We start from the raw sequence: 16,809 nt of genomic DNA, 5'->3' as shown, positions 1-16,809 counted from the left end.
ACCACATCTGCACTTTAGAGAGAATCAATTTTATCCCGGGCATGTCTTGGCGATCATTGTTTCGCTTTAAAACAATATTCAAAATACGTCAATTGGTTCATTTTTTCGTCTTTGTTTTATATCTCTATATCGACCACCTATTTATTACTGTGCGAAATAACAATTGAAACGAGAATAAAAAAAACCAACGAAAATATAATGGTAAAATGAACAAAAAAAAAACTGTTGCGAACAAACATACCAAGAGTACAGCCTTTTTTTTACTGTCTTCTCAGAATACTTTTTCTGTTGCTGTTTGTTCGTGATACTTACCCGCGCTAGCACTCGGGTAATTACATTGAAAACGTATTGGCAAACGAAAAATGGACTTCATGGGTCGATACGGCATTATGTGAAGGATGTCTTCGGAAAAGCGAATAGAGAAGAAAAAAGAAGATTTTTATACAGACGTTTGTGTCAGTACTACACAAACAGCGCGTTTCGGTAACAGCCCAAATCCATAGAAGACATTTTCCCCCTTTTAAAAAAGGTTGTAGAAAGAACCTTACGAATTATCAAAGAGAAGCAAACTCGACAATAGAGTGGCTGTGTACTGAAGGATGTGTGTATCGCATACCGAATGTACATGTCATGGTCGACATGGGAACCAGGTGAATGGCAAGAGAAAACATTCGAGCAACGGCAAAGTCATAATCGCAAAACATTTTTTCTGTCGGCTGTCTTCATTATGCCAATACTACGACTGTAATAGAGGAAAGCTCTTGAATGTCATCCAAAAACTGCCATCGCTTGGTACAAATTGATTTTTCTAGGTCATACATGCATCATAGCAATAAGTGATAAAATGTTGAAATAAGTAAAGGAGTGTGCGGTCCCCGTGGTTCTGTGGTTAGCGATGTTGGTCTGCTATCTCTCCCTTACGGTTGTGATATCGGGTTCGATTCTCGGTCGGGTCAAGAATCTTTTCAAGCTGGAAATTTTCTCGACACAGCACTGGGGCACGGTGTATCGTTGTACTTATCCTACAACATGCAAAATGTACCGAAAACAATATCGATAAAGAATTCTCTCAACTAATCTAGTTGATCGAGACCGCATTAGAGTAGATCGGATTCAAAGTTTTGAAAACTCCCGAAAATACCTTGAAAAAAGATTTTTGAAGAATTTCGAACAGCAGACTGAAAACATCAGACTGTTTTTGGTATGTTCCAATCAACTCATTGTTTATTTCTTCTCATTTTCATTATGTCAACTGCAAACATATAAGTTGAATTCCAAAACGTCCCATCGCTCCCCCACTGTGCAACGTCACTCCATCTTCCAGTCCCCCGGTCCCGAATCCACTGCAAACTGGTTGAGAAGCACAACAGCAACGATAACAGCTCGTGCAAAATTATTTCTGTGCCCAATACCATTATGCAGGTTAAAATGCAAACTTGCATGATATGCGTTTATGCTAAACGGGTTTCAGCGCACGGGAAGAAAAAGTTGCGTTGCGTGTGCCGCTGTCTGAAGGTGCAGCGAAAAAGGAAACGAGTTCTGTTCGCGTGTTTTCAAATGTAATCTCTAAAGAGCCCGCTAAAGCCTGCGGTTATTGAATTTAAACGTTTTATCATATCTTTCCATTCTATATGGAAGAGACTCTCATTTGTGTGCCACACGAATGGAACCGCGTTGTTGGCTCGACAGATTACAGTATCTGTTCAGAATACGTCGTTATTCGCCTACACAAATTTTTAACAGACTGCAGGTTCTTCGAAATCATTACAAATGCAAAGAGGAGTGCCTTTCTTGATGGTTCGTCACCATGGACTGCCACGGTGTAAAACTGAATGAATCAGTGAAGGAAAATTATATGCAACTGCTCATGTGTCCTATCATCGAACCGGCATCGTCTCATGTCCGAGATGCTTTCCTTCCGATAGCCGTCATCACGCCTTTCATATTACCCTCCTAAGCCTTTGAGTCACTTTCAGCTTGGCTGGAGAAATTTTGATTGCCGTATCTTCCGAGTGGGCGTTCGCGAGCTCATGGGCTAAAAAAAAAGGAAACAATTTGCATCATCAATTTATTTCAAGCTCTTCACTTAATTTTCCTCGCAACTGCTTTTAAGAAAAAATGCAGCCCATCATTTGATTGGTACAAATCAGCACCCTGCCGTCGACATACATTGGAGCTCATATACAGGTTCCGCAATGGGTCGCGGGAGTTCCCGCCGGATCCTAAACCTGAGATCAAGTGGTGGTAAAAGTGGGCTAATAAAACACACAACACACCGCTCCGAAGTATAATCTCCCTTATTCCCGGTCCGGCCACTTTTGGTTTGGCATCATTTTATCCCCGATCTTGATGAGTATGCGGCGGCGCGCGCGCTCTGTTCACTTTAAGCGCGGGACGTGCACGTGGACACGGTGCTGGCTGCTCTGCTCGGTCGGATGCTGTCCAAATAGCTAATATTTATGGCGCTCTCTGCGCCGTACGGTTATAGGGTTAACCCATTTTTAACGGCACACACCCTGGAAAATAACAAACGAATCGCGCACCCGGCATGGAATAGGAATTGCTAATGTGCGGTGGAACGCCAGTTTAGCCTAGTACGGAACCGATGGGATGATTCACGGATTAAAATCTATGCTGTAGAAATTAGATTTGTAAATTGCGGATATTTCGTGCCTTATTGGTGCGTTTGAATCTTTTGTTAGTTCAGTTCGCAAGCAGGAATGGTTTCTCAGATCGGTTCGATATTTTTCGTCGGTTGTTTTTCTCATGCTCTATTTCGACTATTTAAATTGAATCCTAAAAGTTTTCAATCTATGATTAACAAGCATACGCAATGATAAAATAGTTATAGTACAAAAGATCAGCATTGTAGAAGTCTGTTTTTTCACATTTCCATCAGGCAACCACAGATATGTGTTCCTTAGTTCGCTAAACTCTCTTCATTCTAAAACAGAAAAGTTCCTATGGTTGAGGCTGTGTTTCGCACGAATTTTGTTATCTCGTAATGACAAAGGTGAAATAAATGAGAGATTGACCGTAAATCTACCTTTTCCGAATTTCTCACAATGAATGCCAAATTAAGAATACAAGAAAACAGTTGAATAAATTTAAGGGCCAGTTTTATCCAGATATCAATCACGAATCCCGGTTCACAGTGCCTTCTGTGTAATCGCTGCCCCTCAAATTGTAACGCATCTATTTAATGTTGTTGAGAGATTTTTAGGAGTGATAATTTAGATCTCGTGCTCACTTAAGCAAAATTTTTCAAAGTTTCATATGATGACGTTTTTACTGCATTCCATTTTATGAGCAATTCATTACGCAAGCATAGAAAAACAGCAGGCAATGCGCACAAGCCCGCATCCGCTTATTTTTCTTCACATTCTAGTGTTTTTTTTTCGTGTGCATTTAAATCACACCCAAATGAATATTTATGTTTTCCTACGAAACAAACACTTGAGTTAATCAATCCGAAAACACCTCAGCTCGGGTGCACTTGTCCGAACCGAAGGGACCTTGAACGTGAAAATAATAAATACACCCGAAGTAGCAGACGGTTTCTCACGCATTATACAACACATTAATGAAACAAAATAAAACGGTAAAACCCTACCGATTAAAACGCACCTATTAAATCACTTTACGATCCACTGATTGTTGGCTATGTTTTTTTTTTCTTTTGGCTCTTGTTGATCGTCGCCACTAAGACATCAACAATCGGTGTTGTTCGTCAAGTCAAGACACCCAAAAGTGTGTATACTTCTTCAGTCGAAACGAAATGTAGGAAAACCGATTCCGGCGTCGAGTAACAGTTAGCGCCCCGTCATTTTCATTCACTCTTTTAATACGTAGCCACATGTCCGAACGTCTCACGCTATGGAGCTCATACACACCCGGAACCAAAAAAATCTTTTCTGAGCGCCCGGCAATTTTCCCAGCACATTCGGCATTGCAGGGGCCAAGAAGTCAGAATTTGAACAACCTCGAACCACAACGAACCCAGTTAAGAAAATGATTTGTTGCGAAAATAAACCGAGAATGGAAATCAAAATGAATTTTTATACCGGAAAAAAATATGGCCACGCTTGGTGATTTAAGTGCACGTTCTTCTTCGAACTCGGGGCTGGCTCGAAAAAAGTATCGGCTAGAGTGTAATTTCAGCCTGATATGAATGCAAAGAAATTTCCGACAGGTGCCCATAGGCTTGTGCTGGAACTGTGAGGAGTTATTCTGTTGTATGTTATTCCACGCTTAAAATAAACAATGTTCTCAGACATTTTAATTTGATTGCTAAATGCGAAGAGGTAGCGAAATTGGTTCGCATTTTATTTCCTTTACCTGATTCGATCTCTTTCGGCAAACGTGAACCGCAGCTTTTAGCTGGTATTTAAATTCAAGGTCAAAAAATTAATAACTTAATAGTAATATGCGATGGTGAACGTAGATTTTTTTAATGGACACATCGCCCTTTATTTGCTTTGTATTATAATATCTCTGTTATGTGTCTGATAATAATCTCGTGATAATTCACTCGACAATAGAGCTGACCAGAATGAAAAGGGAAGAAGCTTTACATATTACATGTTGGACTGTAAACTTTATATCGACATTTGAGATTATGATTAATAGCATTGTTATTTCTTTTATTTACTTCAAGTTCACACATCACATGGACACCATTATACGGATTTATTTTCTTTCCATACTGCGGCAATTTGATCATGCATCATGCATCCAGTGAATCTGAAAATTATCTTTTAAAACATTGACAACATTAAACAAACTTTTGAATTAGGTTTTAACGAATAATGCTGGATTAAATTAAACATAGAAGTCAAGTCTGTTTGGTATACATTTTTGGTCACGAAGGCTTTTTTAAATTATTCCAAGAACTTTTCGTTGGCTCTTTATTTATATGTGTGACTAAATAAACAAACGCTTCTCCACATCTGTAAGAATAAGGACCTAGAAGCAAATTTTGACGCTTTTTAGCAGCGTCATAAGCAGCCTAAAATTATTATCGGAGTTGTAATGTCTTGATAGTAAGTTTTTAAAGAATTATGGTCAACTTTAAACTTTCGATAGTTAAAAAAAAAACTTTGATACGTTTGAAAATTTGATGATTTATGTTGAATATTTTTGAATATGTTTTTTTATTATTTGGCTATTAAAGCAATTCCGCAGAAAACACGTAACCATTTCAATAGACCTTTTTTAAATTGATTGAAGCTTTGCAAAGATAGATGGGTATTATTTTGAATCACGACTCGTTTTTGAGAAGCTACGTAAAAAAAGGTATTGATGAACACAAATTATATTTAGAGCCAAAACGGCTTATTTGGCCGGTGTGACGTCTTCAGCAAAGTTGTAGAGGATAATTTTGTTTTTCTGGAAAATACACACTCTTAGAAAAGCATTAAGGAAAAATTTAAAAAATTAATATCTAAAAAGTTTTTTTTTAATTCTATTTTTTTGATACAAAAATTGATTGCTATCCTATCTTGGAAAAATGAGAAACGAAAAAGTTAAAAATTTCCCGAAAAAAAGGAATAAAATAAATTAAATTGAAAACGTTTGATTTGATTGGTATTACGTCTTTAGTAAAGTTGTAGACAGTAATTTTATCCTTCCAGAAAAGAATACATAATGCACCGTGAGACGAACAGATTTTAAAGAAAAAACCGTACAATATTATTATAATTAAAATTTAGAAAAAACGCAATTTTATCTTTCCAGTTGGAATTATTTTTCGTAGGATACGCGAGTTCTCTAACTTTACTCTTAACACCCCAAGTAACAAAACTGGTTTTATTAAAGTTTTATAGCGCTATTTTGGCTCTATTGAGCGCTATAAAACTTTGATAAAACCAGTATTGTTACTAGGGACTACTCATAACCTTTTACACAGTGTGTTCTCCGACCATTTTTACCACTTTAAGCCAAACTTTTTTAAATTTTTCAACATTGTCCGCTGGTTTGACATATTTCCTCAGCTTTGCCTAGGTCAAAGCCCAAAAAGTTCCAATAGGGCGAATTTCAAGGCAGTTCGGAGGATTCATCTCCTTTGGGACACATGTGACATTATTTGTTTTATACCACCCTAGTGCATCCTTAGAGTAATGGCAGGAAGCAAAATTGGGCCAAAAGATTGGAGGATTGTTATGCTGCTATGGGTAACAACCTTTTCTGCAAACACTCTTTCACGTTAATTTTAACATTCATTGTGTCATTCGCAATGAATGGACGAGATATTTTCCCACATTCTCAAATGGCCTGCCAAACCATTACCTTCTTGCCAAATTTTTCGGTGTAAATGGCTTTCACTGGTCCAGGGACATCCTTTCCCTTCGGTGATGTATAAAATTGCGGTTCTGGCAGAGTCTTATAGTCCAGTTTTATGTAAGTTTCGTCATCCATGATAACACACCCCATTTTTTTGGTCAGAAGTTTGTCATAAAGCTTCCGAGCTCTCGGTTTCACAGATTCAGCTTGTTTCGGATTTCGTTTTGGCTGCTTCTGCTTCCAACGGGTCTGCAGACCCATTCTTCCCTTGGCACGCATAACGTTACTCGCCGAGGTTCCAAGCTTTCTCGCCACATCTCGTACTGATACTGAAGGATGCCGCTTGTAGTATTCCCTAACCTTTTTGGTCCATTGTGGGATCAACAGGCCCGGGTTTTCTACCACGTCTTGGGGCATCAGTAAATGTGCACTCTTCACAATACTACAATTTTCTTATAGAAAGACCACTCACGGTACCCCATTTGTGCACAATTCGCTTTCTTTGCTCGGGAGAAAGGCCACGCATTTTCAAAATTTCGCACTAAATGTTAGAAAAAATGACAGCATCTGTTTCTTTTGGATGTAAACAACAGGACGCAGCCAACGTTTGGTTGAATACTGCACGTTATTTGAAATGACGGTTGATCGTAAGTGTATTTATAATTATCGGAACGGTCTATTTATTTATTTTGGAGGACAAAATTTTCATCTGCTACTTTGTCGAAAACACTATTCCGATCAAACAACCCGTTTAGATACTAAAAATGGTTTTCCTTTCCCGACGTTTGGTTTATTTCAGCACAAAAACCGGGACTTCAATTTTTGGGACTGTCTCCCACCACGAGTGTCTATTATTGATGAAAATATTTCTATCAACTAAACGGTTTGTTTGATCGGTATGGTGTCTTCAGCAAAGTTGTGAATAATTAGGTAATCCTTCCAGAAAAATATTAACTGAAGTACAAAAATATAAAGAAAAAGACAAATATATTATTCTAAACATAATATCTTAAAACGAAAAAAACACTTTTTTAAATCTTTTTTTTTCCGCGAAAACTGCGCAATGTTTTCTTTCAAAACATCAGTTTCTATTACGCTCTAACAGCGGTTTTAGAAATTGTTCGAAAAAAGGGGTTGCTTTAAACTTTTCAAAAACACCTTTACCTTCAAGACATCAAATTGGCCTAGATTCATGGAAGCAATCATAAATTGACCTTTTAGGACGGGGAGACTCTGTCATTTTTCTTTTGATATTGATGCATAGAATATCACAGGGAATGGATGGTGTCTATTCATGTCGTCTGTGCTAGGAATGCTCCCATGTGATTGGTTCATTGTTCGCGTAAATTTGTCCTCGACACTTTTTATCGATTTTTACCGCTTTGCAATGAAAAAATAATGATAACTACACGCAAAAGTTGGAGTGTGCGTAACCAGATCATTTATGAGCGAAATTTGCGCATTTACTGATTAAAATTGGAACCAGTACAACGCATGTGCGTTGGGCATAACGCATTTGATGCTCTAGCGTATTTTGAATGTATTGCGCAGCTCCAAACCACTACACTTATAAAGCATCAGCCGATGTTCAGAAGGTTGGCATCGTTAAAACAGTGCAACCAGCAATCAATACTGATAAGTTGGGTACTGACTCCATTGAAGAAATTATTGTCTGATCGATTCACTTTCATGAATCAGGTCATTTGAAAATATCATTCAATCATTAACAATGAACAAAAACATGAGATTAGTCCAAAACATTTTGCATTTAATTATGACTCTGGTTTCGTTCACATGCATTCGGTTCTGCGTTACTGGCACCAACGTCAATAACTTCCGCGGCAACAAGGCTCGCCATTGGCTGTTTCGGTTGCTGACGATTTCAGGGATGCACGAGCCGTTGATACGCACCGGCTCGCGAAAGTAAAGAACGGTTTTTTGAGCGCCTCGAAACTGATCGTTCGCCCGAAGCCGAAGTTTACCGAGACATTACGATTTTTGTGTATATGATACATATTCTGATTTTGATCTCTGTCAATGTATTCCTTGTACAACTTTTGCGTTATGCGTATCACGCATTGGTTGTGCGAAGTCAGAGCAAATTCTGTGCGAATTGAAAGGACACATTGGATGATTAACGCTTGAACTTTTGCTTGTAGCGTATTTTAAAATTGTTCAACATTTTATCTATCCACCAACACATTGGTTGTTGTTATCCATCATGTGGTTATGCTGTTATGTGGTTATCGTTTGAAATCTGACGCAACATTTGCCAGTTTCATTTCTAATTTTACAGAATGCATCCCAGTATAGACAACAAAGACGTAGTCCCACGTCAATATTTCTAGAGCCATAACGGTTTGTTTGATCGGTATAAATTGTGTTTCCGGCAAAATTGTAGATAATAACTTTGTCATTTTGTGAATGCTTGCAAAAAAACATATACTGTGAAAAAAAACGGATTTTTTGTTGTTTGATGGTTAAACTCGATTCCAAAAACGAAAAACAGCTTAAATTTAATAACTTTTGTATTTTTTTTAAGTAAACTATACACATTTGTGCGTAGCGCGAACAGCCTACCTATGATATGTTGGTTCGAATCGGATTCACATCGTGTAGTACACTGTGGTTTTTTTATGCGTATTTTGATATTTACGCGTTTTTTTTCACGTAGATTTCCCTGAAAAGTCGTTTTTAACGCAGCATGTTCATATTGGTTTTTCATTTTCAAATTGTTTATTTAGGGGTACGATGTGTTTACTCAATCCAATTATTGAATAATCACCGATTTGGCCTAACATTTCTATATTTTTTCTCAATTCGCAGGAATGAGTAATAATTCTTTTGATTCTCTCTCGAAAGTATTTGGCAGAAATGATTAAAAACCTTTAGTGAATGATTTTTTACGCGGATTTCTGAATTGACGTACTTTTTTATGCAGATTTTTTTTACAAGCTACGTATTCCCAGTGTAAAAAAACTTTAGTGTATCCCAACTCACTTTCTAAAATTTTGATCTACGAAAACTACATAATGTTACCTAAAAATGTATAGTTGTTTGAACCTGCAGAATGAAAAAAAAAATACAAATATTCAAATGTTCGAACAACATTTTTTTTACCACAGTGTATATTTTTTTGTAAGACAAAATTATTAAACCCAACTTCGAAGAAGACACTATAGCGATAAAATTTTGTTCTTGTTTATTGGTTAAACTCGGTTCCAGAATTGAATAATAACCCTAATATAATAACTTTTGTATTTCATTTAAAAAACTACACATTTGTGCGTAGCTCCAACAGCCTTCATATGGTATGTTTGTTCAAAACGGATCCACATAGTGTAGTACATTAAAGTCTTTTTTCACGTGTTTTTTTAAGCGGATTTAAACGCGGTTTATTCAGAAAAATAGTTTTTTATTTTCGAACCGCTTATTTAGAGTTTCCGAGTTTAGGCTTAGGTAATCCAATTATTGAATGCAGGTCGGACTCGATTATCCGAGGCTCGATTATCCTGAATATTTTTTTTGCTGTTCGTGGTTGATTTTTAATTCGTAATTTTGCCTTTTCAACCAATTTCGGCATATTTGATACCATTATGTCTCTTCCGGCATGTTTGGGACTTTCGAACAGTATTTTCATAAAGGTTTAATTTTTTTTGCTTCTCAAGATTTACCTCTTTTCTCCTCAAAAATACATACACGTAAAATTACAAAAGGAAATATTTCTTTTATGTTCTTTGAACGTAAATTTTTTTTTTTTTGTGATTCGTTATCCGGTCAATGCGATTATCCGGAGAAAAAATTTCGATAATCGAGTTCGACTTGTATTCCGACCAGGTAGGAATAACACTGCTATTGATTCTTTTTTTGAGAGTATTTAGCAGAAATGATTAAAAACCTCTAACAAATGGAGTTATTAACGGATTTTGGAATTTTTGCGGTTTTTCCGAATAAACGCGTTTTATCATGCGCTACGTATACCTCGCATGAAAAAAGACTTCAGTGTATAATATTATACACATTATAATGCCACACACATGGACCAGACCTCAATCGCATTCTATTGTCTGTAAATGTCTATTGAAATAAATTACACTCACTTGTGCGTAGCCCAACAGCAGTTCTACTGCCTGTTGGTCTTCACTGGTACCAATTATAAATAAGCTAAATGTGCTTCTCTACTCACTTTTAGCGATGGCGATCCAGCCTGTGGTTGAAAACCACCCACATAAAAAATGACTCGCATTTTCACCTCAGATTGTTCCTTTTTTTATTTTTTAATCAGCTGCAGGAAATTGTCATATCTTATTTCCTCTTACATCAAAAATCCTGTTGTACCTTTTTTTGTTTACACAACACTTATTCGACACGGCATTCTTTAGTTCTTGGCCAGGTAAAGAAAAAATGTGCCACCTAGGAGCCAGATCAGGAGCAAAAAAACTCCTAATCTAATTTGAAATTTATGTTAGATTTAGCTCAGTGTTAGTTATGAGCTATGAGATAGAAAATAAGTTTACGTGCACCTCTACATTCTTTCAATAGAACAATAGTTGGCATCTCTAAACAATAGTTTTCCGCACTTTGGTAAACGCGTAACTAATTTTTCAATTGATTACTGCGAAAATGAAGGAAATCCGTTGAAAACTGGCGGAGTTATAAGTATAAGTTGGACAATTTTTGTAATTTTTGTTCACGATGTTTTCTGTATTTCAATTAACCCCAATCCCGGAATGTTGCCGTGAGACGTAATTCTACGTCAAAATAAAGTTGCCTTATATGGTGGTATGATTGTATCAGAAATGTGAAAATAACGCTGTTTTACATGAAAAATAAAAATAAATTTTTTGGTTTATTTTTTCTAATTTTTTTTTCCGTGACCAGCAAGATTATCAAAACTGCCTTGCTCGATGACTTTTCGATAGTATTTAGATGGCCTTCTATCAATACAGTTATTTTTACTTCTATGTATTCGAATTATTGTTATATGACATCAAAGTTTTTTAATACCTTAATTGTTCAATGATTACGACTTTTTCAATAATTTTTTTGAAAAATAAATATTTTTTTATTTACATGACTTATCAGTTAGCTTTTAATGACTTTTCGATTTTGTTAAATTGACTTATATGAATTTGAAACCATAAGCAATGAATTTTTGACAATTTGTTTTGAAGAGTTCTGAAAACTTGTTTTAAGATCGATCACTCACGCTTTTTAATTTGTTTCTCAATTGATGACTTCGGGAGAAGTGAAAAATGTTTGCCATTTATCTCCTTCTAATCTGGTTTGAAAATTATATTGGCTTTGGTTTAGTTTATTCATATTCAAATTTGTGTGCTTCTTTTTAATAGTTTCAATAATACTGCAAAAGTATTCCACATATATTTTAGAAATAAAAAATTCTAAAAAATGTGAAAATCAAAACCCTAAACTCTTCCGGGAAATAAAAAAAAATTTGCGATAATGATGTAATACAATTTGTAGTATTTCTAACAATTTCTTGGTCAAAATGCAGCTGAAGTAATTATTCAACAGTTTTACATACTACAAAAACATATTCACAAATATTAGTTTCGTTTTTTAAAAACTAAATATTTTCACACGATAACTCTGTTTATTATATGACGATAATAAGGGCTTGTACAATAATTTATATTGGGCACCGTGACTATAATATTTGTTTTCCAAACAAACTGCAAACTTATAGCACCATAAAACATTCCAGGCCCAAAGTCCACCATCAGCGAGCGAAACAAAGTTTCGGCAACATCAATTTGTAGCACCACAGGAATTTTACAAGCGGAGCAAAACTAAAGTGTCATCTCTCCCGCAGGTTACTTCTTTAACGGGATCGTAGAATGTAGCAAAAAAACACACACGAAAAGTGTCTCACCTCTCCTCTTCAGGCGCAATCCCTCTACGGTTACATCAGGCGTTAGCACCGCGACCACAAAGAGACCGTACAGCAGCGCCATCAAGAAGGAATAGTTTCCTACGAATGGCCATCGTCCGGTAGTCCTCAAACCCACCGGACGCCTCTTGTTGGTGCTATCCATGTTGAGTTGGGCACACTCTTAAGACACCTTTTTTTTCTATTTTCTTACAAAATAATCGTCGATTTTCTCCTCATTCGTTGATGGGCATCATTCTTATCCACACTGAGAGTACCATCAATCATGTATTCTCCACGTTTTCCGCACTGACTGGGTCACACACTTCAAGGCCGTATTTGGGTCAACCACTGGTTCGCTTCCGTCGCGATTACCACTCGTTTTGTTTCCTCTATCTCGCTTAACAGAACACAAGACAAACACTTCACTGCGATAAAACGGCTCCAAAATTATTGGCCATCAACACCCCCAGCTTTACTTGACAGCTTAAATTGGTTCAAAAGCATAAAAAATAAAACAAATTCTTGCGCAAATCCAATTACTGGCTAATCTCATCTAACAGCATCGACACTTCCGAGCCCGGAACAGGTTTCTTTTTCCTCCGGCGTTCGTAAATCCCCACGGTTTGTGTTGTTGAGCGGAAATGTGAAAGAAAACAAATCACCGCAAGATTTTTTCGCGCATCTTGAAACAAAAGCACTCGGGAGTAACGCACTGGAATCGATCTCCACCGATAAGCGAAGCTGTACCGATGCTTGGCTAGCAAGTCTGTATCCCAAAAACAAAAATAAGCGGAAAATCGAACAAACAGGTCCGATCTGGACGGCAGTCGCAACACAAATAATCGCTTTCTGGAAGCGCGCAAGAGAAAAAAGGTAACCAACAAACGGCTGATGGTTGCGAGCTTTTTTCGCGCTGCACACTCCTTCCGAACCAACACCGCTCTCCTCCCCCCCAACCCGATGGTCATTGTGATGATGATCATCATCATCTTCATGGGACCCCATGCGCCCAGGCCAATGACGATCGGCTGACCATTCTGGCTGCAGCTACGCACACGTACCTCACTACCAATGTGGGAGAAAAGCTACAACACGAGTGCGCTTCTTTCTGTGGATTCGTTTTGGGCCGCATAATTTCGGCTTAGCGATGTGGATCTCGAGTGTCAGTGTTTTCGTCCGCGTTTGCCGCAGCGCTTGGGGTGAAAAGCTTTTCCCACGACGAGAAAGAAGATACGCAGGGGCCAGAGCACCGTTCGATGTGCGATACAGCAGACTACAGACCATGACTAAGTTGTTGGATATGAGCTGAAAATGAATATGAAGTGCTTTCCACTAGGCTCAAGAAGATCTGTAAGGCTCCCTTTCAGGTAATAGATGAAGAGCGAAAAATTATCAGCTTAGAAATCAATTCAATCCACTCGATTGTGGTGTTGCAATTTATTCGCGAATTTCGTAAGCAATTCACAAAACATTTAACCAATTTGATTGAGTTTATGAAAAAAAAAGGTAAAGTAAAAAAAATTGAATCTTTCCGAGCGTTTTAGTAGAATGGAATTAAATATTAAGAAAAGGCAATGTTTTCATTTAAATCTACTACAGAAAATTGAGTTTCACTCAAATCGTCCACAGATACGTATTTTGGTTGTTACTCATTACCATCCCATCAGTGCTTTTAGCGCAACTTTTTCGACAATGATTCTGATAGCTTATTGTTGATTGTGGAAATACTTTGAACCACATTTTGTACAACATTTCGTGAAACTTTTTGGAATAAATGGTGACAATCACATTTTTGATAACATTTTTTTTTTAAATTTCAACATTTTTGTAAAACATTGCGCACACAAATTTTAACAATATGTCTGTTATTCGAGTCCAATTTTTAGAAAACTTTTTTCATGAGTTTTACCTACGTTTTTACCACGTTATTATTTACCATATTTTTAATGATATATTTGACCCCATTTTTGACAGTAATTTGAACAACTTTTTGACAATATTTATGGGTAACATTTAAGAACCAACTCAACAACATTTTTCAAAGTTTACCAATATTTTAGACAACTGACAAAAGTTTTTCGAACTGAATCTCTATTTTTACCAACGGCTTTTTCCCGTTAACACGCAAGTTCATTAAGCAGACAGTATGTGAAGTAGAGAGAACTAAAAATAAGCGAACTGGAAATATGATACAGATTTGGAAAAATATACCGCATCCCGACGGGATAAAAGTTTTGACAACTTTTTTTTCAGTTTCAATAACACAGTTTCCAATTCTTGAAAACGTTTTTGACAATATTTTTGACAACGTTCAAACAGCATTTTTGATAGTGTTTTGACAGTGATTTGCCGCACTCCTATTATTGGCAATTTAACTATTAAGAGTAAGTGATATGCCTGGGGTACAGGTTTACAACAAAACAGTTCTACTCCATCAATAAGAGTACGAGCGTCGAGCAATCCGTAACCTGTGCAAGGCAATCGGGGCCCGCCACATGAGACAAGTATTGTCAATTGAATTTCCCTGGAGAAGTTTCAACAGCGTGTCCCTCTGGTCAGTTTTATCATAAGAGGGATTATTTTGTCACGTATTATAGAGTTCAACAAGAATGCTTAGTGAGTGGGATGCTTAGAAACAAACGCATGCTTAAGCCGGTTGCTATCGAATGGCCCTGTTTTTAGATTCTAACGAACTTGTCGAAGCGGACTCTGTAACCTTGCAGCTACGCAGCTCCCTAACAATAATGTTACAACAACAATTTAAACAGCTTCCTTACAACAAGTTTGGGAACAAATTTTAAAAAAATGTTCAACATTTTCAAGAAAAAGAAAATAGAAACACATTTTGGCAACTTTTTTGAGCAATATTTGCAACAATGTTTTTTGACTTTTTATTTAACTTTTGGTTGTTAGATTTATCTATTTTATAGGTGAACCAGCTAAAAGGCTTTTTAATAGAGACGTAAACAAAATATTGTACAAAAGTTATACAATTTTAAATGCTTTCAACTTAGTCATTTTTCAACGGATTTCCTCTATTCTTGCAGCTATCGATTAGAAAATCAGCTACACGTCAACCAGATCGCGGAAAATCGTGATTTCATTGAACGTACTATTGCAAAGAGAGTACAAGGCCAAACACCATCCAATATGGGTATTTTCAGACCCGTGTTGATATCCAGAGGCCGTCACCGACCAAAAATATTATCATAAGAGGGACTTATTTTGTCATGTATTATAGAGTTGAACAGGAAGCAAGACAGCGAAAAAACCGAGCCACCGGACCTCAGCACTACGTCAAATTATAAGTGTGCCAGAGCAATTGAGGGAGATCGATCCTCTCGGAAGTAACCGAAAAGTAATGCTCAGCGAACTTAGTGCTTTCGAAATATGACGTGAGATTACGAACAGCACCCTAATTATTTTTTGAAGCTACGATGCAAGCGAATTTCAAAGAAGCCGAGGTAAGTCACAATTGATTCTAGACTAACAGACAGACTTGACATTCAACATTTTTATTTGATTTCGCTTCGTTGGTATGCTTCGTAGTAGGCTTACGCTCGTAAATGTACAAAGCACAGCTGATCAATTGACATTCGTGGATCGAAGAAATACACACCAGTTGTATGGCGATGTTATTTTGTTTCATTTCTGTCTACTCAATCCTATCAAAATACGTTTAGGAAGAAGGACGTCGTTGTGGCGAGTAATCGTTTGATATGTTTTTTCAAGAATGTATTTAAACAGTGAGCCTTACTAACCTCAGAAGAAAAAGAAAACGATTATCGCAGTGAGTCATTGACCCCAAATAGAACAAAAAAAATTGGTTCTGGCTTTGTGTTTTATTTTTCCATACAGTTTTATTTTATCCATATAACGACGCCTGACTCTAGCGACCATTTACAAGTCTGCTAGCAAATACCCAAAACTACAATTAGCAAATCGTGAATCAAATTGAATCAATTCTTTGAGTTTATGTGTTTTATAACTCAACTCGCAGAAAATCTTTGACACCAGATTCATGCTTGCAAAATTCATCTTTTTTTGTCGAATTAAAATTTTAAATTTTACACAACATTTTCATCAAGCAGAATTCAATTACCCTCATGCATTACATTATTTTCTGTTGACTTCTCTTCAGGGTTTACCTTCACATGCACTGACGAAACTGCCCATGCTGAATCAATCATACACAGTAAGAAAACTTTATGTCGAATCGCATATAAAGAATTGCTCCATCGCTTATGATAGAAAATTCCATAATTTTCCACGCTACTTTAAATGATATTGTACATAATTTTCAAATTAAATCGTGGTTTACGTCAGAATCAACAGAAATTTTAATGGAATTGCACATAATTTTTAAACAAAATCATGGTTTACGTCAAAAACAGCTAAAATTTAAATGGGAAAATATTTTACGTGACGTGTAATATTCAGAATTTTTTACTGTGTAGTAACCTATAAGTCAGCAGAAAAAAATTGACAGCTCTATCAAGCGAACTCTAACCCAGATGGTGAAAACAGTGAAGCTACTCCGTTCAGAAGTGTGCGCGGTCAAAGAACGGTACCCCATCGTATCGAAAACAGACATCGTGCGGCATTTTGTGGATGCCGAATACGCCCCTTCCGGC

The 16,809-nt window shown here is 36.8% G+C and overlaps 1 protein-coding gene across 1 annotated transcript in view; it reads right to left on the bottom strand.

Moving 5' to 3' along the window:
* Positions 1–13,000, bottom strand: part of LOC129731873 (uncharacterized) — a 52,136-nt gene extending 39,136 nt beyond the window's left edge. Inside the window, exon 1 of the mRNA XM_055692233.1 lies at positions 12,176–13,000. Coding sequence (XP_055548208.1) covers positions 12,176–12,338 — 163 coding nt within the window. The 5' untranslated portion in view covers positions 12,339–13,000. The remainder of the gene's footprint in view (positions 1–12,175) is intronic.
* Between the last annotated feature and the right edge of the window lie 3,809 nt (positions 13,001–16,809).

Source organism: Wyeomyia smithii, chromosome 3, assembly GCF_029784165.1.
Source record: "Wyeomyia smithii strain HCP4-BCI-WySm-NY-G18 chromosome 3, ASM2978416v1, whole genome shotgun sequence".
Classification (NCBI taxonomy): Eukaryota; Metazoa; Arthropoda; class Insecta; order Diptera; family Culicidae; genus Wyeomyia; species Wyeomyia smithii.
This window is presented reverse-complemented; position numbering and strand designations above follow the sequence as displayed.